General features: G+C 42.5%; 1 protein-coding gene across 3 annotated transcripts in view; it reads right to left on the bottom strand.

The window, feature by feature from the left end:
- Positions 1–23,860, bottom strand: part of dph6 (diphthamine biosynthesis 6) — a 63,653-nt gene extending 39,793 nt beyond the window's left edge. For all 3 annotated transcript variants that reach the window (XM_061062892.1, XM_061062894.1, XM_061062893.1), the window contains exons 1-5: positions 23,724–23,860; positions 23,483–23,574; positions 21,858–22,042; positions 8,368–8,441; positions 7,182–7,300 (exon numbers count right to left, since the gene is read on the bottom strand). In XM_061062892.1, coding sequence (XP_060918875.1) covers positions 7,182–7,300; positions 8,368–8,441; positions 21,858–22,042; positions 23,483–23,574; positions 23,724–23,746 — 493 coding nt within the window. In that variant the 5' untranslated portion in view covers positions 23,747–23,860. The remainder of the gene's footprint in view (positions 1–7,181; positions 7,301–8,367; positions 8,442–21,857; positions 22,043–23,482; positions 23,575–23,723) is intronic.
- Between the last annotated feature and the right edge of the window lie 1,788 nt (positions 23,861–25,648).

Genomic DNA, 25,648 nt, shown 5'->3' with positions numbered 1-25,648 from the left:
TGTCAGTTTTTTTGCCCCTGTAGACAAAGCCATCATTACTGATTCTGTCCTGTACATGTGTAACTCATCCCACTTCCTGTTATCAGACAAATATCACTCATCAGTAATCTTTGCTGTGAATTTATGTTTGTGTGACACTACCCCACAGCAGCCGTTTCACACAATAAGAATAACTAAATAGACAAAGTCATCTTCTCTTGTTGGTCTCGTTTATATATGTTGATGATAAAGAGGCATCGATATTACATTCAGTCTGTTTTATTAACGGTTACTTTTATATTTCTGAGGAGATATCAGTGCGTCCAATTCCAGCATGCAGAGCTTCATAGATGAAAACATGTGACTGGGATGATACTCAGTGGTTCTGCAAAAATATCCATCCCCATTCAGAACAAGTAACTCATGACCTATACTGAGTGACGAGCTGTTGTGACAGTAATGCCATCACAATGACAAAAATTGCTGACAACGTCTGTCGTAATTTCTCGGAAAATCCAATGAAGCCTCCTCAATTCCCGAGTTATCACGTGGGTGTGCTCATCAGCACGTTCATGTGTTTAATTAAAGGAACAAAGTTAATCGTAATGTGAGAATCTCTCCTCTCTCATGGCCTGACAACCTCAAAGGTTAACGTGTCATCAGCGGGGGCCCCATGGGGAGCAGAGGGATGGGAGACGATTGGAGAAAAAAAAAAAAAAGGGGGGGGGGGGGGGGAGAGAGGAGATGTGAAGGAAGGACGTCGCATCCCATCCGGGGTTTCATCTTAAACCCAGCTGTGGCTCTCCTGTGGGCCGCAGTGGTCCAGCACTACAGGGGGAAGGGAGGGGGGGGGGAGGGAGGTGGCAGAAAAGGGAGGATGGAGAAAGTGTGGAGGGAGAGAGAATGAGGAGGCCCCTTATTCTCTTCCCAGGGGATCTGTGGTCTTAATTAGTGTGAGAATATCTAATCTCAGCATCCTCTCATCTTAACCCTGCCACAAAGGTAATAAGGAGGGAGAGAAAAAAAAAAAAAGCATTAAAATTCAATCCCATTTAAATATCCTCTTTAATTAGTCATGCCTTTTAACAAATTTTAATAATTGGCTCCAAATTGCTGAGGGGATGCCGCCTTTTTTTTCTTCTTAATCTGTTCATTACCTTCCCTGCTCTTAAATAATATATGATACATGATTTGATATTTACAAGGAGGGAAGAGGATGATGGGAATCTAGGAGGACGGGGCGTGAGTGATAGAATGATACAGAGATGGCATTAAGTTGGCGCCATTTCTCCCAAGACCACTTAGCACTTGTATGAGTGTTTTCTTAATTGATGCTCCTGACTGACTTAAGGTTGCCGAGACCGTTTGGGAAAGCGGATGTAGCTCGGGCTTGAACGCTACATGCGTTTTAGAAGTCTTTGAGTAGCCACCGGTGTGTGAGCCTTCAGCGATCAAACACCACTCATTTACATGATCTTCACATCTCCGTCTCCTCTCAACCTGTTTTACAACTTGACCTAAACCCAATTACCTAACCTCATTATGCCACATTAAACCCAAATAAGCCCACTGGAAGCTGCCATTAGTCTGCCGCCAGAGACAGCGAGGGCCGCACTTTGGTAGGGAGAGAGGAGCTTCCCTAAGAGAGAAGGAGAGGAATGGTTCTCCTTTAAGAGGCCTTTTTTACTCTGTATTATCCTATAAAACTCCAATTAAAAGGCAGTGAACTTTCAAAGCCGGGAGTCCAGTAATGAGGGAACACATATTTTAAGAAGCTTGTTGACATTTAGTGGGGTGAATTTAGCAAAGAATAAAAAGTTTACCAGGAAACAAAGAGCCATTTAGAGTCGACATTCCAGCTAGTTTTATATTGCGATATGGAACATTGTAAAAAGGGACGTCCAAAAACTTTATGCAGCATTAGCAGACAAGTTGACCATTATCAGAAGGCTTATAATAAGAAGTCAATCTTGAAAAACTCTATAAAAAAAAACACAACACTTTTTAAAGTCAATTATTGGACCAATGCCGAAGCGTTCTCCATCTCTATTCTCTCTCTCTCTCTCACTTCTACCCTCATAGAAGTCAATGGCAATTATTTCCCTTAGCACACTTCTGCACTAATTCTTTGAAAAAGATCACGATGGGCCTTTTTTTCCACCCTGGAGAGGCCGCTTCATGTAAACCCACAGCAGTTAAGTTACCTATTTAATTGAAAGTGCTTGTGATTTTGCTTACTGAGCCCTAATGCTAAATTAGAAGCCGAGAGATTTGAGATACTGCCTGAGCTGCGCTGAGCTGCAGTATCGCAGGCATCCGCGGGTTTGTCTTTGAGATCTGGCGTGCCAAGCTGACAGCTCGGCTTTAATCCCAGCCTTCAGAGAGAAAAGGCGGAGAAAATTGGATTCATGATGTGTAACATTTTAGCCTTTAAATGGATGAAATAAGCATCTCCTCCCTAGTAGGTGAGCTGCATCAGCCTTTAAGCAATGCTCTCAAAGACTCCGCCAAAACAATAGCTGTTCACTATCACCTAATCTCCGCAAGAGAGTGAGAGAAATACAGAACGGAGAGGAAGAAAGAGAAGGCGGGGAGGCGGCGGCGTACGAAGGATGATAAGATTAAGGTTATATGTGAAATTTGTCAGGCTCTTATCTGAAATTCAGCGTCTGTGAGCCGAATAATGGGCAGCAGGAAGTGTGTAGAAATCACATCAAGGGGAAATCTTTTTCAGTCGCACAAATCAAAAAAAGGAGAAACTGGGAGGACTTACAACAATGCAGAACGTGACTGGACACAATTGACACGAGACTTTGTTTATACTAATTTTAAAGGCCCATGATTCGCTTATCTGTCCATTGAAGTCGGGAAAAAAATGATTTGTGTAAAAAAATGTGATTCTTATCTTCTGAGATTTTAAATAGATTCATAAGTTCCAAAAATCTTCTTTTATCTTTGGCTAACCAGTCACTCCCTGCTAAGCGCTAAGGCTAGTTCTTTAACTCGGTAGAATGAAAAATGGAGCAGCAAGAAAGTCAGCCAGTCTCACAAATGACTGGAGTAGATCCTGAAGTATGCACTAATTCAAAAATAGATTTTGAATCATGAATCCAGAATCGAAAAAATAGATTCTGAATTGAATCGTGACCTCAAGAATCCAAATCGAATCATGAGATTCTTCAGCCCTACTGTCCATATTTAACAAAGTTAAAGCTACCACATCTGAAGCTTGACCTGACTCCTACACTAACTGTTGATCTGTTTTGGTTGAATAGTCAAGAAAAGGTCACAGTCAGCAGTTTACAGGGCAGGAACGTCACATGCATGTCAAAGTACTCAACTGTCTTAATCCTCTTGTAGATCTTCTCGTCTTCGGTTTGCAAGAACAATTAGTGTTTTAAGGTGCTTACTATGTAATCGCACCCGTGTTCCAGGTAATCTCTCCATCGCGCTATCCCCTTCATTTCTCTCTGTCACATCCCATCTAATGAAAGGCAACCCCAAAAAAAGACCCCAGATAGAATGTTTAATGAAAAAATAACAAAGTGAAGAAAGCAAATAATAATACAAATATATATTGACTTTCAGAAAATAAAGGTGCCCCTTCTTTGATCAGCAGTTAGTGTTTGAAGTCTTCTTTCCAATGCAAACATTCCCTGCTGTCTAATTTCTCCACTGAGGAGACCCCATGTACGGTGGCTGGGAAGTGCAAACCGAAAATGTAAATGTGTCTCGAGCTTTGCAAAAGTGTTTCACACTTTGTCATTTTGGTTTGCACTTCCCAGCCACCGTACGTGTTCACAATTTCCTTAAATTGAAGTTTGAGTGAACTGAACGCGTTTGGGTTTGATCTACTAAAAGACGACACCTTGAGCTTTTGAGTAAAATGCCATTGCCAGCATTTTTTGGACATTTCATTGAATATACATCGATCACAGTTAAATAATTTAATCACACATTTTCTTTTTTTTATTTGGAATTTGATGATTTGATTGATTAATTTGATTGTTGTTTTGTTTTTTACAGAAATCAATTGGTATTGTAAGCAGCAGACAGGAGACCCCCGACCACCATTCACTATAACAGCCTTTCACGCGTACAGACAGTGATGCCTTTGAGCTCAAATGTTGTACAGAAAATGCCAACAACAGATGATCGCTCCAGTGAATGACTTAAAGTGATTTGGCGCGAGTTAGAGGGGAGCATTCTTAACTCAGGGGCAAATTCAATCTCGTCTTTTGGCAGGGACTTATTATAATGTACAATGCTCAAATCTCATCCGAATACCAACTTCCTGGCAATTTAAACAAAACAAACTTATCTGTAAACATTGGCACTACAGCTCAAATGTGTCTTTATATTTAGACAGCTCAGTGACAAAAGGTAGTACTCTCTACACATCGTTTAGATAACAGTCATTCATTCATTTAAACGTCCTTTTCATTGACTCCCATATGGGAAAATAATTCAACACATTGTCTTTAAAGCGCTTGGACATAAACGATACATTATGTTTATATTAAATTAAATGTCTTTCAGCTTGTGGGATGATCAGTGAGAGCACACTGGTGCCACAAAGGCTACTCTCATGTGAAGGGTAAAGGATCAAGCAGTGATAAAAGGTTTTCCGGCAGATAGACCATCATTTCACACATGCCAATTATCTCTGGAGCTGAGGACCAATTACCGGCTGAACCTGTGCCCCCACACACACCTGCACTAATCAATCAATTAACTAATTACATGAATATTTTATACTGGCTTTTGGGATTGCCAATTAGCGCAGTTAGCTCCCGAGATATTGCATTATAAAAGAGACAGTTTCCAAACTAAAACCTGGACAATATTTTCTATTTTCTTTCTTGCTAATTAGACGCTTTTTATTTATTTTTTTATTTTTACATTCACAGGCTCGGACTCAGATAGTGGAACTTACTTCACGACATATCATTTTGCATCTTCAAAGACTGAAATCATCTTTTGTCTCTTTTGTGGTTTAAGGCTGCCATCAGCACACAAATGAACACTTCTGGAGAATTCACTTAGGGGATCATCCCGCATTTGGACAGCTGTCTTTTCACTACAGGGATTTGTCATCAAGGAATATATCCTCCTTTTAAAAGAAAAAAAAAAAAAAAAAAAGAGAGAGAGAGAGATTTTTTTTCTTTATCCATTCACTGCTAATTTCCACCTGTCTCTGAGTGAATATTAATCTTGAATGACTTCTCACTGTTCAGAGCTGGGGTGAAAAGAATTCTTACCACTGCACGGTATCATAAGCAGTCTGGCTGTCAGTTCACATGCAGACTTAACCTTTACCCTGTGAGAGTTGTTTTTTATCATCATGATGTCTGCACGAGTAAATCCCACCGAAGCTGGCTCGTCTCGCACGCACACACACAAACGCAAACACCAAAGGCCACCAGGTACGCCCTTCTGTCACCTAATCTCCCCTGAACAGCACACCTCGTTGCTCAGACCTGCTCCCTACCAAAGCTGCAATTATATCAGTGCTGCCTAAAACGCCTCGGGCGCTTGCACCCCTATTCAATTCTCTCCTTTCTAATTACCTCCGCCTCGGGACAGGTGAGGAGTCAGGGCTGATAAGATCATTCCTTTTTTTTTTTACCTGTAGCCAAAACACACATGCACACACACTTGCTCAAACATCAACTGCAGGAGGCCCGAGAATACACACTCAAAGGCACCCAAGGCAATTTTCCTTTCTAATTATAATCTTCTGAAAAATGCTGAGAATTTGCTTTTAGACAAAGTTGTGTTTGGGGTGGAAGGCTTGGCGGAGGTAGCTGGGTAACAAGGTGACTGAGGTCTTTAAGGAGTGGTTTTTGTGTTATTCCAGAAGGGAAATTCAGCCTTATAATTGATCAATTAATATAAATGCAGACTGAGATGTTATCTGAGTAACAAGTTGTTGTGGAATGAAAAAAAAACAATTTGAGTGGGGAAACGGTAATTAGAAAACAGAAGGGGGAAAAAAAACAAAAAACATGGGTTCTGACATCACCTCTTCTCTGATGGGCATCTGACAGCGATATTATTTAATGCCAAAAAGTCCTCTATCATGAGACTATTAAAGAAAGAGAAATGGGTCCGGGAAATAAAGTACCAATGATAAATGGTGTGACACGTGCATTCCATGAGTCATTATTGAGTGGTGTTGAAAGATTTGCGGGATATCTTGAACGCACCACTCAGCTCTGCAGGTCATCAGTCAGCCGTGGACCCCCCCCCCCCCCCAAACCCCCCCTTTCTCGACTGACTGCTACCAAAGGTGACAACAAGCACTTAACAGCACGTAAACAGTGTCTCTGTGATGATCTATCGCTGCCACTATCTGAGAGTAAAAAGAACCATTTTGTAGCCGTAATTATCATTTATCACTGGCTGCTTTTAAAAGGGATCCAGCTGCACTAGATACAGGTAGGGATCTTTAACACCATGTACCTGAGAGAAGAAAAAGAGAAAAGTTTTTTTTTTCTCTCTCTTTTAAACACTCTCTTGTTATTCAGTAATCGGATCTTCCTGTCCTCAGGCTCCAAAACAGGCAGCTAGAGAGCAGGTGACACCGCATTAACCTCTTCCCTCAGTGCTGAAGCAGTTGAGAAACGTAAATGAGAGATTTTAATCTTCGCTTCACGGACCGCGTACTCTGAGCTATGCAAAAAAAAAAACGCGTTTTCTCTTGCACAATGGCGACATGCGTTGCTTATTGACAGGTTGCATTAATGTGAGGGGCAATCACCTGTTATTATTTCTCAACTGCCAACCCCCTCCCTCCTCCTCCTCCTCAATGCCACATCACTTCTCCCCTCCCTCCCTCCCTCCGTGCTTCTTATCTTCTCATATTGTTCTCTGCTTCAATACCTTCGCCGCTGGCACAAGTCTCAACACCGCCGCTAAGCCGTGGATTAATGATTTGGGCATTAGTCTGCTTGTCTCTCTTTTTTTTTTTTTTCCCCTCTCTGGTTACACCTCCCTTTTCTCCTCCTCCTCCTCCTGTCTCTCACTTATCCCAGCTCGGTCCCTTCGATCCCTGTGCCAAACTCAACTAAACCAACATGGCACCTTTAAGAGGAAAAAAAAAAAGTACAAACAGGAGAAAGAACAGAGACAAAAAGGGGAGGGGACGTGAGACTGCTCACCGGCTGCCGCAGACACAAAAGAGTGAGACACAAACTCACCGTAGGCGGCAACTTTGATGAGGATAGCACGGAGGTCAGATGATATCATCGCAGAGAGCAGGGACTCTTGGTCTTGGCGCCACAGGTAGGCCAGGGGCTGCAAACCTAGCCGCAAACATCTGGGGACCAGGTGAAAGGGGGGAGTGGTCACGGAGAGGAAAGGTTAATGTGGAAAGTTTTCCAGCTTCAGGATAACCTCAAAGGCGACTGGGCAGGGCACTTTTCTGTTTCTTTAAGGCAGTGTTTTTACCCTGATAAAGCACATAGTAGTTAGCTTTATTCATAGAAAAACACTGATGTGTTTGTTAACGCTCACGTGAAACATAAACATCCAGATCTGGAGTCAAAAGATTTGCACTTCATTTTCAAATGTTTTGATTCTTTCTGAAGCCCTGTGTTTTTAAACGATACAACCCCCTGTGATTTTAATAATCAGTAGAATCATAAAGTACCAAAACTACAGGCATCCAACTTTCTTTTATAGAAGCGTTGCCAATTTATTTGTACAATTTCGACAGTGTGCAGGAGTTTGTTTGCAACTTCTGCTTATAAAAATCAAGAAATGAATCAATATTGGGTCCACAGGACTTTATATTGGTGCTGATATTGTTTGATTTTTATTAGTATCATAGCTAAGTTTAAGTTTTTGGTATCCCAACAAACCTAATGTACGCTGCTCAAGAAATGCCTCCACGTTTTTTTTGTGCTTGCGTCAGGTGTGTTTACAGGGACATAATAGGTGCATGACGGCAGGATTAGTTCATAAGTGGAGAGCTTTGAGCTGAAGTGTCTTCAGTCTGTTTCAAGTTTGGAATAAGAGAACTGTATCTGTGTCATAAGCAGGGCAATTCATATTTCACAAATAATGGGAAAGTGAAGTTTTGGACAGCTAGGAAGCTATAATACCTTTCTTTAAAACATTGCATCACGTATCAGAGCCTCATCAAATCAAAGTGTTTCTATCGAAAGGGCATAAACACCACTCAGCGTGTGTATGGATGTGTATTCAAACAAATCTCAGTCCAGGTTTGGAACACACAGCGAGGTGAAGACTACAGAGGATGTAGTCTTTTCCTCCAGTGGACCACAGAGCGTGCGTCATTGGAGGCCTTAAAGAGGAGGGTGTGAGTGCACTTCACTTACAAGCTGCGTTCAGGACGTTGAGTGTGTGTTTTTTTCGACTTACACATTTTCCACACGGACCCTCTGATAATCGGAGAGAATTGCCCCCACGGACACCGCCTCGACACTCTCCTTTTCCTGTTGGGGAGGGAGGGGGGGGAGGGGGAAATGGAGGGAACTTAACCTTGAGGATTCTCACTTTTTTCATGATGTGCAGCATGCATTGTTGTACATATGACGTCACACACATGTCCCATGGTGGGTGCCAAGTACTCCTTGCTCCAGCCTACAATGGTATCCCAAATGTGTTATCTATACAAAACCTCAGAAACGCATGTAAACAAACAAAGACAAAGAAAAGCGAATTCCTGACGCCGCTTTCCTCTCACTTCACCACAAATCCTGTGGGGATGTTTACACTCTGGTTGTATCGAGACCTTTTTTTTTTTTTGGGTCCAGCCCATATTCCCCCTGGAGCCTTGGAGCCTTGCATCCCTGGCTTTGTGAGTGAACGTATGTGTCGACGCGTACACGTGAGCCGGTTCCTGGACCTTATCGGCAGCGCGGTGCCTCCTCTGCACACAGCCGGCTGGAACCGCGGCGACAACTTGAAGCATCAGCGGGAGCAGTGTGTCTGTGAGTGACATGTATCTTTAATATCGCTGAGGGCTAATCTAATTGCTTTTCATATCATATTCATATTTCACAAACAGGGAGACAACTACGCACTGGAGAGGTACCGACACAGCCTTGAGATGTGTTCAATCTTCTCCCGCGAAAAAACAAGTACACACACACACACACAAACAAACACACATTTATACATGCACGCCCCTGTTCTCTTCCTTCATCATGTCCCTCCCCTACAGACACACCTGCAGATTCATTAGAACATTACATGGGCTGTAATTAGAATGAGAGGCAAGGGGTAGAAGCAGTGGAGGGATGCACAAGTCTCCAGTAAATTACCTTGTAGCCATTATCAATTTCCCTGGCTACTGGTCCTTAAGATAACCCCCCCCCCCCCCCTCCCCCCCCACACACACACACACACACACACACACACACACACACACACCCCCCTCCACCCCTCCCTCTCCCTGTGGTCCCTTCCTGCAATTTTTCTCTGCCTGATAAACATGCTGATTAAAGCGAACAGCGTGTAAACCTTTGATACTTTCCTAAATGAAATCCATGCCCTGCCTGGGGCCCGACGCTGTAACGCACTGAGCATCTCACACACACATAGCTGCACGTAGGCGTGCCAGCTAATCAGATAAAGGATGTGCTCTGGCTGTGTGTGTGTGTGTGTGTGTGTGTGTAGCCACGTACATGTTTGTGTGAGCTGCAGCCAAGAATGTGAGGTACAAAGCTCAACACATGCAGACAAAAAAAAACACAAACCCACAATTTAACTATTTGACCCGAGAGTTACACCCCACGAGAGCTTAAGTCGTACTCATGTTTTAATATCTCTACAATGTTTCCAACACTGGGATATACATTACAGTCACTTCCGCTGCCCGGTGACAGTAATTAAGTCGGACTGATAACATTTCAGCCCAGCACAGAGCGAAGGGGGCTGCAGGCGGTGCCATGTAATTCTAGGTAAGCCTCGGGGCCAGCACTCTATTCTAATGAAATGATAACCTTTTCCCTTAATACAACTGTCACTTCCTAAAGAGGCATATTAGGAGGTAAAGAGCGGGATAAGGACAGACAGAGAGAGAACGAGGAAAAAGAGAAAAGGAATGAGAGTGTTGAGGGAGTGTGCGCTCCATCAACATCAATTTGGTCCCTCGGCTTTAAAGTTGGCAGGACCAGACTTGGCCTGACGGAATAACAGCGCATCAGAGAAACGGCAAACAACATCCTCGTCTTGTAAGTCCGTCTCTCCGTCTCGTCTCCTCTCTGGAGGCAAATGGGCCGCTGAGGTTCCACCAATTAAATGGCTTCTTTTCTCACTGGCTCTCATTATATTACATCATGTAAGCCTTGTAATACCCAGGCACAGTCGCCACCAACGATAACACAAGGCTACATTTTCTCACACATCCCATCAATGTTTTCAATGGAGACTCCAGCTTGTAGACCTTTTTGGCAAATATCATTGGAACATGATTATTTTTGGATGTGGTTATTATTTTTTCTTCACCATTATAGCTATCACCATGAGACAGACAGGCTGGAATGTGGGGGGGTGGGGGTTGTGGGGGGGGCAGCTAATGCTGATCTGGATCTTGTTTTTAAAATTCTAAACATACTTTCTCATCCTCTGTGGGAAAGGTGGGATAATTTATTGAGAAAAAAAAAAAAGTGGTTTATGCACTGCATAAATCTGAATTGATGGGTTTTATGGGAATTGTTCCATGTGTATTCATAATGCCATAAAAACACACAAACTTTGATTTTATGGTTAAGAGAAAAATTCATCACAATGTTTTATAGTGGGAATACCTGACAAAGCGACAAAGGTAGCTTATAAAGCACAGTGAAATAATAAATAATAATAAAATCTTTATGAGAGCTATCAGGCTAAACGATGTTTTGATGAACAAAGATGAATCAAATCAAACGTCCTCAGGACTCTTGTGACCCGCGAGCCACTTTTTCTTTCTTCATGACTGTTGGCACAAGCGCCGAAGCAAAGGGCTCCCCCTGCCTTCCCCATGATTTTCCATGTCACATTTCTTTTTTCAACGTTTAATGACCCGGGCTCATTAAAGGAAGCTTCACCTGATCCAGGACCCCCCCCCCCCCGAGGCCCCCAGCATTAACTCACGCCCAGAGCGGGACTAATTCCGGGGTTGGCGTTGTGCAACAGCGCGACCCCTTCAGAGGCAGACTAAACAAAGGCCTGTCCCGGCTTCCCCTGTCCTCTCCAGCCGGCAGAAAGCTATTAATGAGGATCTATGGCCCAGAGCAATGGAAGCCCTCAGTCCCCCCCCCCCCCCCTACCCCCCTACAGCCATGTCCATCAGGGTACTTAGCCCCATGCAGTCATTAACTTCTGTTACTAATTGTCAAATTCATTAAACTAATCCTTCCCCAACATCCTCGATGTCTCCTGTGGAAATGGATGGAGAGGGCTGAGTTATTAAGATGTCAGCTGTGGGGAAGATTAAGGCCAGCAGACATGCTCCACAAAGAAACGATACGGCCATTAAACTCTATATCAAGGTAGTGCGTGCGTGATGTACTTTGTAATTATATATACATTCATCTTAGTGAGGGAGTTAAAGGCTGGTTCAAATGTATTCACAGTCACGGACATGCCCGCAAGTCAAGATATGTATCTGCCCCAGAGATACATACACCACAATCATCAAACGGAGAATTCAGCTTGAGAATCGTGTTTTTTTTTTTTTTTTGAGGTACTTGCGCATGCCGCACATTCAGCGAGGGTGATATTCAACAGTCAGAACCATTAACAGCAACCAAGGCAATTAGAAAGCCATAAAATATTAAAAATTCAATATTCAAATTCATATGGAATACATCAGAACCCTCATTAGCTCTCTCTCTCTCTCGCTCTCTCAATGGCTGTCACAATGAGGTCTTAATTATACACCCTAACAATACAAAGCTCCATTTTGCGAAATGGTGGGTTTCCAAAATGTCTGCTTCAAACCGTTCTGACAACTAGGACGCCACGTTTGGCAGATCTTGGCTATTATAGACACAAGTCTGCATATTTCCATCACAAAATCCCCCTTTTTTTTTTTTTAAATCAAATCGAAACTTGTTGACACGCACTTTCTATGACTGCTTCCTGTGTGTGGCGGGCCTGATGGCGGGGGAAGGCGGGGGAAGAAGACAAAGTGAGAGAAATTAATTAAAGTGCTTTGAATGACAGTTTGCTCAAGGGCAGCGAGGTACCATTGCAAGCTTTTTCCGATGCTGCATCGGCACTGTCACATCGACACCCCCTTCTCACCCCCCCCCCCCCCCCCCCCCCACAGCCCCCCCTTTTTTTCCCTCCATCTCTTCCTCCTCTGCATCCCTTCCTCTCAGGATCCATCAAGTAAGTGACTGGACGCGACATGGTTTTAATGTTCTCTCCATTAGATCAGCTCTGGGCATGTTTGTAATGTAATGGGATTGTTCTCCCCTATGTTCCCCTGACGTGGTGGGGAACACGACGATGGGGAGGGGAGGGTTGGACCTTGTTCTAGCAGCTCGAGTGGATGCGGTACAGGGGATAGGGCCAGTTCGGGTCAAGCGATTGTGTTTAATGTAATGCAGACGTGGACCTGGGGCGTGCTGGGCTGTCCTGACAACTCAGACATGGCGAACTGACAGGAAGCTTAGGGTGAGCTCAGTAGGAGGAGACACTTGTTATTTGTTTTAAATCAGCTTCCTCATTACCATTCTGCGCCGACTGTGGTCCTTCAAGGTGACTCCCCAGAGTTAGCAAAGAAGAGATACATCAAGTGCACGAGGTACGATAGTGAGTTTGGACCAGTTGTAGGGCTTTTTTGAAGTTAGGGCCAATTCTCTCAAGATTATACCCCGCTGATGTGTATACAGAAGCTAAAACGCTACGGACAATGTCTGATCCGTCGAAACAAAGCAACAAATGGACACGCACAGCTTAGCAAATGTCTTTGTAAAACAAACATCGGGGCTGGAAAAAAAAAAAAAACGTGTTCTAAAAGGCTGTCAGAGACATTCCCGTCGGTGGATTGGTGGGGCTATCTGTTTGAAGCAGCTGTTGAAAGACGGCCTCTTCCTTTGTCTGGCGAGATGACTCACCACGTGTCAGTCCTCGACCGTACTGAGTGGTGGAATAGGAAGAAGAAGAAGAAAAAAAAAAAAAAAACAGCTCACGAAAACCAGCTGCTCATGAACTGGAATACCCCCGGCCGGTTGATGAGATGATGCCGCTCTCAGAGTTACGAGAAGGCCGGAGAGAGGAAGCAGAAACGGGGGAAAGTATTATCCGCCCTCCGACGAACATGATGCAGGTGTGACCAGCCAACAGAGGATATGACATTGGGCATTGCCTCATCAGTGCGATGAGTGAGGGGTGCTTATCTGCCAACAGCTGTGTGACAAGTGTCAGGCCAATGTGCAATTATTTGAGACCACAGAAGAATGACAAGAAACTGCATCAACGGAGGATCTTCTGCAGCTTTTTTTTTTTTTTTTTACAGCAGAGTTTTTTTTATTTGTAAAGGTTTGTAGCCTGAAGTTTTTACACACACACCAGCAGCACACACACACACACACACACACACACGCTCTTTAGTCTTGGATAGTGATTCATTTACAATGACAGAGCTGTTTTCAGCGATAGAGCCTGAGCATAAATATGCCATGCCGCACAGCTGGAAAATGTAGAAATTCATCAGGGTTAAAAAGTAGAGAGATTAACGTTTCACGAGCTTCCTCTCAGATATATATGGTTACGTAAACACGGGGCCCAGTCAGTCTTCAGACAGGGCGGGAGAGGGACGAGGCCAAAGCAAGCACAAAGCACTGGTTTGAGCAGGGCCAAGGACAGGGAGGCTTTTCCATATCTAAAAGCATGGAAAAACTAAACGTTGAGAAGAAGCGGGGAGACATAAGGTTGTTTTTCGATGTCTATGAATACCTGCAATTCAGGAAGTTAAGTTACGAGTGGCCCTTTCAAAAAATTCAACATTTTAATGGTTGTTTCGACATTAAACAAATTGTCATTCTGGGCCTTCACTATGAGACGATAAAATGCTTTGGTTTTTTATTTTTTTTTATTTTTAAAGATGACAGGAATCCTCTAACCCTCTCCAAAAATCAAGGTCTTGCCTTTTCCCATTAAAAGGATAAGGTGTTCCAATAAATAAGCTTTCGCAAAAGTTTTCTGTAGGGCATTAAACAAAGTCATAATCCCCACTTGGCTAAGGTCAGAGTGTCTGAGCGTCAGAGACAGGAAGCGAGTGAAGGACAGAATCAGAAAGAAGGAGTCTCATGCCACGGAGAGGTAAACTATGTCAGTTGCTTCTCATGGTCCGTAACAACCACCTCGTCCACAGAGCGTATGCACGCACATGTATTGCAGTCCATGTATACAGACACAGTCACGCACCGGCCCTGAAACACACACACACACACACACACACTTGAAAATGTAAATGTTTTTCTGGTGAGGTCAGGTTCCAGGCTCTTTGCATCTTGGCTCTCCTGTCCGCTATCCTCCATAGCGCCAAAAGACCTCATGAATTCCCCCCCCCCCCCCCTCCCTGATTCCCTCCCCAGAGAGAGACCAGAGGAAAATATAGCTGTGATGCTGGTTTAACCCACTCTCCAGACTCCAGACAGTGTTTTTCTAAGGCTGGTTATGACTTTAGCTGCGGGAGGTGATGGGGCCTGCCACAAATATTTCTTGAGGGGAATGGTTCACAAAACAAAACATAAAAGCCCTCTTAATTTTGGAGTAGATGAATGGCAGGGAGTTGAAAGACTTAGCACTTTCCCTCAGCTGTCTGCTCACAGACAGGCAATATTGGGCCTGACTAGCTGTTTGTAGTGGTGAGTTTAAAGAGGTTTTATTATGTGTCCAATCACCTCAGTGAGTTGCTTGTTCCTCTAATGGCTGAATCCTCCCTCACACTCAGACATGGGGCTGCAGAGTGGGTGTTTTTTTTTTTTTTTAAACAGCTTTGGTGCAAAAAGTTAACCTGTGGAAGACAATGTTTCATTTCTTTAATCTAACTTTCAAATAATATTTCTTCTTTTTTTTTTAAATCAAGGGCAGAAGTAAAAAATAGATCTCTAATGACCAAACATAGCGGCTATTTTGAATGGACAGACATCCAAAGGAGGTTTGGAAAAAAAAAAAAAAGTGACACTGCACAAATTCACTCATATTTGGTCAACCAGGCTTGAAAAAAAATGATCACAGATTATCTTTGACTTTGAAATGAGTATTAAATAGATCAATTCTAATAATAAATGCCCCTTCGTGGTGTATGTAAATCATTGCATAATATAAGATATTTGCTTATATTACATATGCTAATAGCAAATAATAATCTAATTCATCCAGCATCCAAGTAAAATCAGAAAAAAAAACAGCACATGTTCTTCAATGGCAGAATGTTCAACCAAGCAGTGGTAGTGGCTCATGCCCTTGGCAAGGCGAGATAAGGCTATCAGCTTCCATCATCGCTAAACAAGATTGAGCAAAGTACATTAAGCAGAAAAATACAAACAAATTACAAAGGCTTGGGGCTAGGCTCTTTATCTAATGTTTGTGGGGGACTGTTAGCGGCAGTTGGGAGGGAAATGGGCCTGCGTCTAATAAGATCCTGTCCCACCACTTCCACACGGGCCCCCGCCAAACAATGCACGGTGCCATTATCTCGGGCGCTAATGCTGTCCTGCCTCGTGTGCAAAACAAGCCTCCAATCTCGACCCCACTGCCGCCGCGGCGACCGGCGTAAATGCGAGCGGTCTCCGACCAGACGAAGAGATAACAATGGAAAGCACATGGAGAAGCGACACAGAGAGACAGCTGTTTAAAGGAATCCATACGAGCTGATGCTAACGTTTTATCCCCTTCATGCTGGACTCCAACCTGCGCTGAAAATGTGATAAAACAAAACTTCCAGCAAAGTGATTATCCATTGGTTTTTCGGACTCCTTGTAAGCTACTTCCAATAACAACATTCAGAGGTGTCTCTGCACCACAGAGCAGCTTCAACAAGCTCGCATTAGCTTTGTTATTGATCCAATCTCCTAAACCCTTGCTGTGACCCCAGAGGTCATGATTTATGTATTAAGCAGGTTTTTTTTTTTAAAGAAATCCATTTTCCTGTTGAGCCCCCCGATGTACGTCTAATGCTGCACCATGCCGGTAATCAGAGACGGGCTGCGTGTTTGATTTTGACCACCCCTCCCCTTTCTTAGTTCGCACCCCTTCCTCAACGACTTGTCTCGCAACACCTCGGCTCCCTAATCAATACCGCAGAGCTCTCGGTTCAACTGGAGATTCCTCCGCCTGCCTGCCCTGCCTGCCCCTCCTTCTATTCTCTCCTTTCCTTCTCCTCTTCCTCAATCCTCCTTTCTCTCGGCTCCCCTCGCAGCAGGATACACTTCCATCCGGTCGTCCAAGTCCCAGGCTTCTGAAGTGGTCCGGATGAAAGTGCGACAACAATAGCGTCGAGACAAAGACGCTACAATATCGGAAGAGCGAAGGGGAAAGTGAGAGGGGAAGAATGAAAAAGAATGTTTCGACTTGTGGACAGACTGCCTCTGCGATCTCAGAGGGCCCCGCTTGTGTCTCCTGATGTCGATAATGGAGCAGAGGCTAAGGATGGGGGGGGGGGACAGGGAACAGGGGAGTGGGGTTGTGCAAGTTTATGAAAAGGAATATCTCATAGAATAAGTTGTTTTCACGCACGCCATCTGAAGGGATTGTTTTATCTATAAAGGCTACTCTCACAAAGAATTTTCCCAGGACAAAAAAATAAAATAAAAATTGCCGACTTGACATGAAGAAGGATGTTAACTAACCCTCGATATCCCAAAAATAAAGGAGCAGGAAAAAAAAAAATCAGTGTTGCTGGAAAGTCTAGTGCATTACAGGGTAAGAAATGAGATTTGAAAGTAACATTTCCATCGTTCTCACGGCAGGGTCTCGCTACGACAGAGATGTCACATCGCTGCTAATTAGAGCTGGCAGAAAGGAACGTGTGCGTAGATATCATCTATTGTTTCTCATCACTCTAATGAGCTTAAATGTCTTTGTCTTTATTCATCAGCTCAAAGGTTGCAGAGTCGCTGAAACGGAGTCACAATCTTTCCACGTGTTTTCTCTTACTTCACCAAGTGATTGAAGATTTGGTTTCATCGTCCAGAAAAAAAAAAACTTTTACTGATATTGATGCCCTATAGGCTGTGCTACCTTCAACATCCATGTACTGTATCCAGGTATTTTCTAAAGGAAAAGGTAACTGTGAAAAAAACTTGAAACAACAGCATCTGAGTCTAAAAGAGAGAAGAGAAACAGACGAGCAGTGAGCACACTCCTTTCACTGCAGAGTGATAAAAGAAGGCAAACTGGGGCAAAATAAAAGGGAGCCAGAGGTGTGTGAGGAGAACAGAGATAGACCTGTTATCATGTAACAGAGGCCCCCGCTTTGACCTGACCTTGAACACACGAGCGAGCGCGAGCGCACACACACACACGCACGCAAGCAGGGTCACTGGGCATAAAGAGCCACTGTGTCAGGTCACAGAGCACAGAGGAGGAGGATAAAGGACTTGAGGGATGTGATATGACTAATATGAGGGGTTTTGCGGGCCTTCGGGGGGACTGGCATTACAGCCGGGGGTGACTGACACTGCTGATCTGTATCACATCAGAGCGGATCACAGCAGAGGAAGGCAGACCAAAGCACTATGAAATCTAGTTTCAGAATCAACACAAACAAGGAAACATTGACACAAAAAAAGAGCATTAAGATGACAAACTGCAAATCCACATATTTGATTTTTACACTTTTATTTGTGACTTTTTAAATGTACATTTTCTAGTTTTACTTTGAAGCCAAACAGAAGACATAAGGACATGTATCTCTTTAATAAAAATATACTCTTACAGTCACTGATGTCAAAAAGTGCACAACCCCCCCCCCCTTGCCACTAACAAAACTGCTATTTCTCCCTCTCCAAGTGCGGGTTCAAAGATCAGCACCTAGCAGGATGGGACGGGGTACGCCGCGGCTTGCATGTCTATCAGGTTACACACTTCAAAGACGCAGAGCCATGCACAGCCAGCGATGAGAGCAAAGGAGCCAACGATAGGGCCACATTGTCATCCTGCCATTATCACTACAGCCAGGGGATGGACGGCTCATTTCTTCTGTCATAATTGGGCGTTTTTTATTCTCCCCCCCTCCTCCTCCTCCTCCTCCTCCTCCTCCTCTTCTATCAACAATGGTTCTGAAGAATATGATCTCTTCCTTTGAATCTTTTGACTGGCTCCAAACATGAGAGGCCAAAGTGTAGAAAGAAAAAAAGAAAATCTCTTTGGTTTGTCAGCTTCTGGGAGTGATCCATAGATGGCACTGTTGGCTCATGCTACGAGTCTGTTAGCAGCACATGAAGGGAGGAGGAGATAAGAGTACATCTACACTTAAAACTCATCAACTCCGGATCTGAGAAGAAAAAAAAGAAAACGTCTTTCATCTCTGCTCGAGTGTCATTTGCCAAATATAATCTTGTAACTTCTAATTAATTCAAACTGTGAGAAAGAATCTTCACACTTTCCAAACTGATACTTTTTTTTTTGTCTCTTGATAAAAACTGTTCTTTTCTTTTTAATGTAAGGGTGATTTAACAGCTTATTATGAAAAAAGTGTTTTCTCTTCCTAACTTCCTCTTTCATGTCTTTCACTAATCAACAACACAACAAAACACAATGGTGTTTTTTCTGCATATTAAACAGGAAATATACATCACACTATTGCAGGTACCAAATTGTGTGAGAATTCAATTAATTTTCCACCTCTAACATGTGATACAACTACTGCAGGTTAATTCACTTATCGATAAATGAGAATGCCAAAAAAAAAAGGGAAAACTTTAAAGACTTGAAATTTGAGATAAGAAAATGGTGTCATTATGGTTGACATCACTCAGTGAGCGAGAGGAAGCCTGTTGTTTATGGTGCAGGTCTGTTGATGAAGGTGAGAGGGGTAAACACGGGGTAGGACTGGGGGTCTGCTAGCCTGCGAGCGCCCCGTGGGAGTCCAACTGCCCTGATCTATGGCCTGTTTGACTGCTGAGGTCAGACCAGAGAAGCCTTGGAAAATGTGAAATTAGCAGCCTTTTGCAATTAGAGCCCTGACCACAGACAGAGAGGGTTTCTCATTGCATCACATGCAAAAGAAATGTCGACAATTTAAGTGAGGTTATTCATGGCGCCAAAAAAAAAAAAAAAAACAGGAGTTGCACTTTGTTCGTTTTTTGTGCAAAAAGACAAAGAAAATGTACAAACAAGTCTGCTCTTATGTAGCTGCATGGGTAAGTCCTGCGATCTTTACAGAAGACGACAAATAAAATCAGGAAGAGGGCGAAAAATGCCCCGAGGCGAGCTGACTGGCCCCTGCCACCCAGGCGATGTGCGGACATGCAGGGGCCCTGGAGCAGCCCTCAGCTCCAGATGAACATGTCTCCACACAAACCTACAGGAAGAACCAAGCACCCCCCCCCCCCCCCCCCTCCCCCATACACACTCTCTCTTTCTCATTTACACCACGTCAAGCAAGCTCCCCTCTCAACAACAAACTCCAATCCAACATCCCATAAGAGGCGCTTAAATTTTGATGCTGCAAGCTAAAATGTGAGGTTGTGTTGGGTTGCAGAGGGGAAAGAGTGCAACACAGGATCAATCCCACACCTTGTTTGCGCTGACAGCGGGGAGAGCTGTTGCTGCTGTCAAAGTGTGCGTCCAGGTAGCTTTCACATGGCTGCAGGCGGTCAGGTATAGGCAGGCAGCGCCAGCGGTGTGTTAAACACACACGCAGTTGTCTCGAAAACCTGTCAGTCAGCCACCCTGCACCGCATCAGACCACCGAGGTCTCATACATAATTTGGCATCAAATGAATATTTTCTCAATGTCCTGGCAAAGTGGTATTTGATGAAATATTAATTTGGTGATTAATTTTTGCATCTGATCTTCTGTCAAGTGAGATAAAAAAGAATGGGTTTTTTTCCCTGTGAAGCCGGTTGTTGAAGGGCACCTCTCTCCAACTTTACGCATTAAACATTCATTAGCTGATACAACCTGCACACTGTTTTCCCAAACTCAGAATAAAAGTTAACTTACTTTAGTTTAAGTGAAATCAAAGACTTACTAAAAAAAAAAAAAAGACAGACTAAAAGCACGAACATGGATCTGTAATCTTCAAAGCAGCGCGGTGGAACTTTGCGGAAGGTGTCTTGGACTGTTAGTGTACAGCAGGCCGGATGAAGCCAGACAAGCAGGGTCTCTTTGAGACAGTGCTGATGGGCTACTAAGTTACTCTGAATCCACAGAGATGAACTTGTAAAACATCGTAACAGGGCGACATATGTCCTGAACCCAAGATGAGATGAGAAGTCTAGTCGTGCTCTGAGAGCTTGTTCAGTCGAGACACATGTCAGTGGAGTCAAAACCAGGACTACTTTTTATTCACTTAATATAACATTGAAAACACTTACTCTCATATTTATGATTTTATAATGACACAAAACTGAATACAACTGTGCAAAGCTTTTAAATGTTTTCACAATATGTTGTAAAAATGTGTTACATATGTTGTTTAGTGTGTATGTGTATATGTGTGTATTTGTTTATTTGTATATGTGTGTCTATGTATGCAAATGACTCGTGTTTCATAACAATAGTTAATATCAAATAAGATAATAAAATTTATATTTAGATGCATAATGTAACTATGAAAAATGTTGACAATTAAATAAGAAATTATGTTGAATTACTGGTATTAAAAAATCAAAGTGGGGCGCTGGGGGCGGAATGGTTAGTGTGCGAGCCCCATGTATGGAGGCTGTGGTCTTCCGGGCGGGCGGCCCAGGTTCGGCTCCAGCCTGTGGCTCCTTTCCCACGTGTCATTCCCCTCTCTCTACCTTATATCTGACTCTATTCACTGTCCTATCTCTCCATTAAAGGCACAAAAAGTCCCAAAAAATAATAAAAATAAAATAAAAATAACATTCAACCTTTTCTTTTTTAACAATTTAAGTCATAAACAAATGTCACTTTCCATAGTTTAGTGGATCTTTAATAATTGTGATATTTATTGAATACACTTTACCATGTTTTTATAACACTACAACCCCCCCCACCCCCCAATTAGGAGAAAAGTCCATCCTCTCCCTCTTTTCCCTGCTCCACTTTTCAGAAAATGTGTGCTCAAACAGGCCGTTTGGATATTTTCCCTTCATGACATCACAAAGGGCAGTAACTCCTCCCCCAGGTGGGTGACAAAACAATCCCACAGTTTGGTGTTTGTTCTGCCCTCTGAGTCTGTCTATTCACTGTAAACAATAGGGCATGGAGCGAGAAGGCGCAAGCCACTCAAGCCCCTCCAGGGGCGTGGTCAGACACAGCTCATTTACATTTAAAGGTACAGACACAGAAACAGCCTGTTCTGAGCAGGGCTGAAATAGAGGGGTTTATAGACATGATAAAATATAGGATCAGAGTGGATTTATAATAAGAAACTTCACAGACATGTTTTTGGGGACTTATTAAAAATGGTTGAAAAGGAGAAAAATATGTAACCTTTACTGTTCCATTTTTTGGCAGCATTCTTTTTTTGATTTTGTAAAAGATCAAACAGCAATAAAGTATTCTCCGTCTGTTTGATTAATCGGTAAATAAAGTTGTCAAAGTATCGTTTCTAATGAAAATAAATAAATTAGTATAATTTATGTGTGTGCATGAGAACCTTTGGATGACAGGACCAGGGTTCAAACAAACACTTAAGGCACTTTCAGCGCTGCACACTGATGCTCATCAAATCTGTGATCTCTGATTTTCTGGTGGTGAGAGAGGGGCTTACCTTGACCAGCTTTAACAGCTCATACAGGTCCTCCACTTCGTCCCCCTCGGTCTGATTATAGTTTCTGCCGGTGTCCAGGCTAGAACCCTGGATGGTGCGTCTGTAAAGCGGCAGATCCATGGCTTCAGCATACAGCTCTATGGCCTGGTGGCCCACTGTCTGGTACATGTAGCTGTCCAACTCATCTGTGGAAGGGGGGTGGGGGTTAATAAGTCTAATAAACAATATTATAAAACTGACATTCACTTTGTTTTTTAATGGGACACAAAAAAAACAATTTGATTTCCGTACTTCACAATTCATACAGACAGTTTTGTTCAAGGAGAGGAATGTTAACATTTAACACCATTCATTCTAACTCCACACAAACACACTTCAGGCTTTTTTTTGGGGTACAGCTTCATTTAATATTAAGTGTATAAAGTTTCCTCTTTTTCTACAACCATGGCAGCACAAATCTGACATATTACATATTAGAATTCATTTTACACAGCATGTGTGGAGTTATATATATGCTCAGTGTGAAATCTTCACCTGTATGAGTTTATATCCAACACATTTGGATAGGTAGTCTGTATGATGTAATATAGTGTCCCATTGTCCAGGTGGAACATTTTACCTTTGTTGTTTCACTTGATTCCAATCACTGAAGAGGAAAAGGGGCATAAATCAAAAGAGATGAATTACCTTGCCTGTATGTATAACTATTTCTTTCCATGTATTATCAGAATATTTACCTGGGGCCAATTGCTAACCCCTAACCTGAGATGTGTTTTTCTGCAGTGAAGATTTATTTTTTGGGGCTTTTTGTGCCTTTATTGGAGAGACAGGACAGTGGACAGAGATGGAAATCAGGGAGAGAGAGAGAGAGAGAGAGAGTGAGTGGGGATTGACATGCGGGAAAGGAGCCACAGGTTGGACTTGAGCCCGGGACTACAGCCTCCATACGTGGGACGCGCGCACTAACCACTGCGCCACCAGCGCCCCAGATTTTAACAGTGAAAAAATGTAGGAAACAAAATGAATTCAAATTGAAATTAAAAATCTCTACAATTATTAGGTTAAAAACCCCCTGAGTCACACGCTGTGTTGTTTTTAGATTTACCAAAACAATGATTTGATTTACTTTTCATATCGATGAGCTACTCAGTCTGTGGGGACTTGGGTTGGGAACCGGAGGGTCGCCGGTTCAAGTCCCGGTGCGGGCCAAATATGGAAGTTGGTCTGGTAGCTGGAGAGGTGCCAGAGCGCTTCTTAAGCACTTGCCGAGGTGCCCTTGAGCAAGGCACCAAACCCCTTCTCCACCACCAGCCCAGCTCTGACATCTCTCCATTAGTGCATGTCCATAGGATCCTGTTTGTGTGTTGCATGACTTACAGAGTGTAAACACAGAATTTCCCCTTGCAGGATCAATAAAAAGTAAATCTTAAATCTTAATTAATCAGGGGTAATGATTAGTGCTGCAGCTCCAACCTCTGTTATATTACAGATACTACGGTATTTGTAGAAGTTCTGCAGCACTTTTTTTTACAGTTCTTAGTTTGTCGATCTGCAGAAGTGCAGCTGGCTGACCCATTTTGCCAAGATAGCCCCGTACATCATCTAAACCCCAGCAGCTTCCTCACCTGTGTCTGCAGGACGGAGGTTGGCCAGAGCCACAATCCGGTGTCCTGCACAAACACACTGCATCATGTTGTAGCAGCTGTCTTTGCCCCCACTGGAACACACGGAGAGAGAGAGAGAAACAAGTTAAAGCTGTTTCTGAATCATTTACAAGCAGACTGTAAAGGGTGCACAGTTAAATACTATCAGAAACCCCCTCAGATAAAGAGAAGTGAGACAGCTAAAGGAGGTGAGAGCCTTTACCTTATCAACGCGACCACTTTCATCTTCTTAGTTTTCGATTAAGTGTCTAATGACATCAATTTAAACACTACACTGGCCCAAAGTGTGATAACAGTGCTGAGCAACCGGTGAATGTACACAACAACATGTGAGGACTAGACTTCCTGGTTGTTAAAGGACCCCTCTATGAACCAAGTTGCCCTATAATATGCCTGATGGAAAATCGGTCGATTGCATTTTTGTCTTTTGTTTTTTAAATCAAATTAAATTGAACGATTTTAAGAACAAGTATGGCTAATATTAAGTGCATTATTTAATAGGTTTTCAATGTTAGAAAGGCAAGTGTAATAAAAATCTATTTATGGTTGCTAAACCAAAATGAAAATCACAAACCAATTCCACATTTTTTATAAAAGCATAGAAACATTATAATTTAAAATGAATAGCATTGAAGAATGTTTTCATTAAAATGTAATAATTATTTAAAAATCATATACTGGTACTCATAGCAGGCACTTTTTTGCAAATGTACTTTCTTTTATCTCTTGATAAATTTGAATAAGATATAAAAATATGTAAGCAACATTTTAAAATGCATAATTCATTAAATGCATATGATACATTTAAAGTAGTAGTATATTTGGACAAAACTTAAAATGTCAGGTTTTGCATGTAAAAGATAAGCATTTTATATTTAATTTCTTAGGCTCTGATAGACTCACCGTAGTTAAAGCAAACTGCCTCTTACAATATCGCCATTGCACACTGTACTTTAAACTTAACCCAAGTGGATATGCACTCAAACTCTGAAACTCGCACTGACTCACATCCTTTGCCTGATGTGTCTCAGGAGAGGACCAAGAGTCCATGCACTGGTATTCACACACAGGTTGCACTTTTCCTCTGAGGGAGCCCTATTTCGCTCAGAGGAAAGCCTTTGATGCTCCTTTCGCTCTCTGTTGTTGTGCCAGAGCAGAATAATTGCGCTGCTTTTGTGCGCTTTCCTCACCTTCTACCCCTAAGCAGGCTAAAGGCAACTGATTTTGTTTTAGTGTACAAAATTGAGAGAGACGTCTCTTCATCCCATCCCTTTTAACTAGGTTCCCTTTTTTGTTTTTGTTTGTTTTTTGTTTTATTCATCTGGAATTTATGGCAAAATCTACAACCTGCAGATGAGCAACATTTGTGTTGTGGTGCAGGCAGCACGGACTGCAGGATCCCTTTGCTCTCTATTTATTGCACTGTTATTTTACGTGTTTTTTAAATAAGCACCAAGTTCAACAAAAGGCCATTAATAACTTTAAAACTAGATTTTTAATATCAACAAAATGTTTTACTTTTCAAATTCAGTACACCTTTAGTCCATTTCTTTTTTTTTTATTTTATTTGGAATCACACATGTTTACAGACCATGGTTATAACTTCCAGAGTGACCACTCCTGTAAAAGAAATGTATAGAAAAATGTACAAACACACATAAAAATTAGAACATAAGGTGTATTTTCAATCATAAGTAAAAAAGCAAAAGAAGATACAGTATATAAGGGGTTTTATAACTTAGTAAAGGGTTTTGTTCCATTTAAAACATTTCTTAAATTAAATTCCTGTCAGTTTTGTATAGATCGGTTTATCGGTTAGATCATTTTTTTAATATTGCCTCCCTCGCAGCAATGCTTGGAAATTCCATAATAAGTATTTACTTTTGTTATTCGTACACAAATGAAAGATCCCAACAAAAAAGGGTCCCAATTAAAAGTAACATTTGTCCCAAAGATGGTTATTAATTCTCTTTGCACATTGCACCAGAAACTGTGTGTCCATTTCTTTTTCATTGTTTGTTTCATTCCCTCCTCATTTACTGACTTGTTTATCTATTTTTTGTAGATTTACAACCAAACATCATACTCTTTCCTTTAATAAGTCAATAATAAAGCCTTGTCTTGGAT

Source organism: Labrus mixtus, chromosome 18 (genome assembly GCF_963584025.1).
Source record: "Labrus mixtus chromosome 18, fLabMix1.1, whole genome shotgun sequence".
Lineage (NCBI taxonomy): Eukaryota > Metazoa > Chordata > Actinopteri > Labriformes > Labridae > Labrus > Labrus mixtus.
The sequence above is the reverse complement of the archived record's forward strand: the minus strand, read 5'-3'. Positions and strand labels throughout refer to the sequence as shown.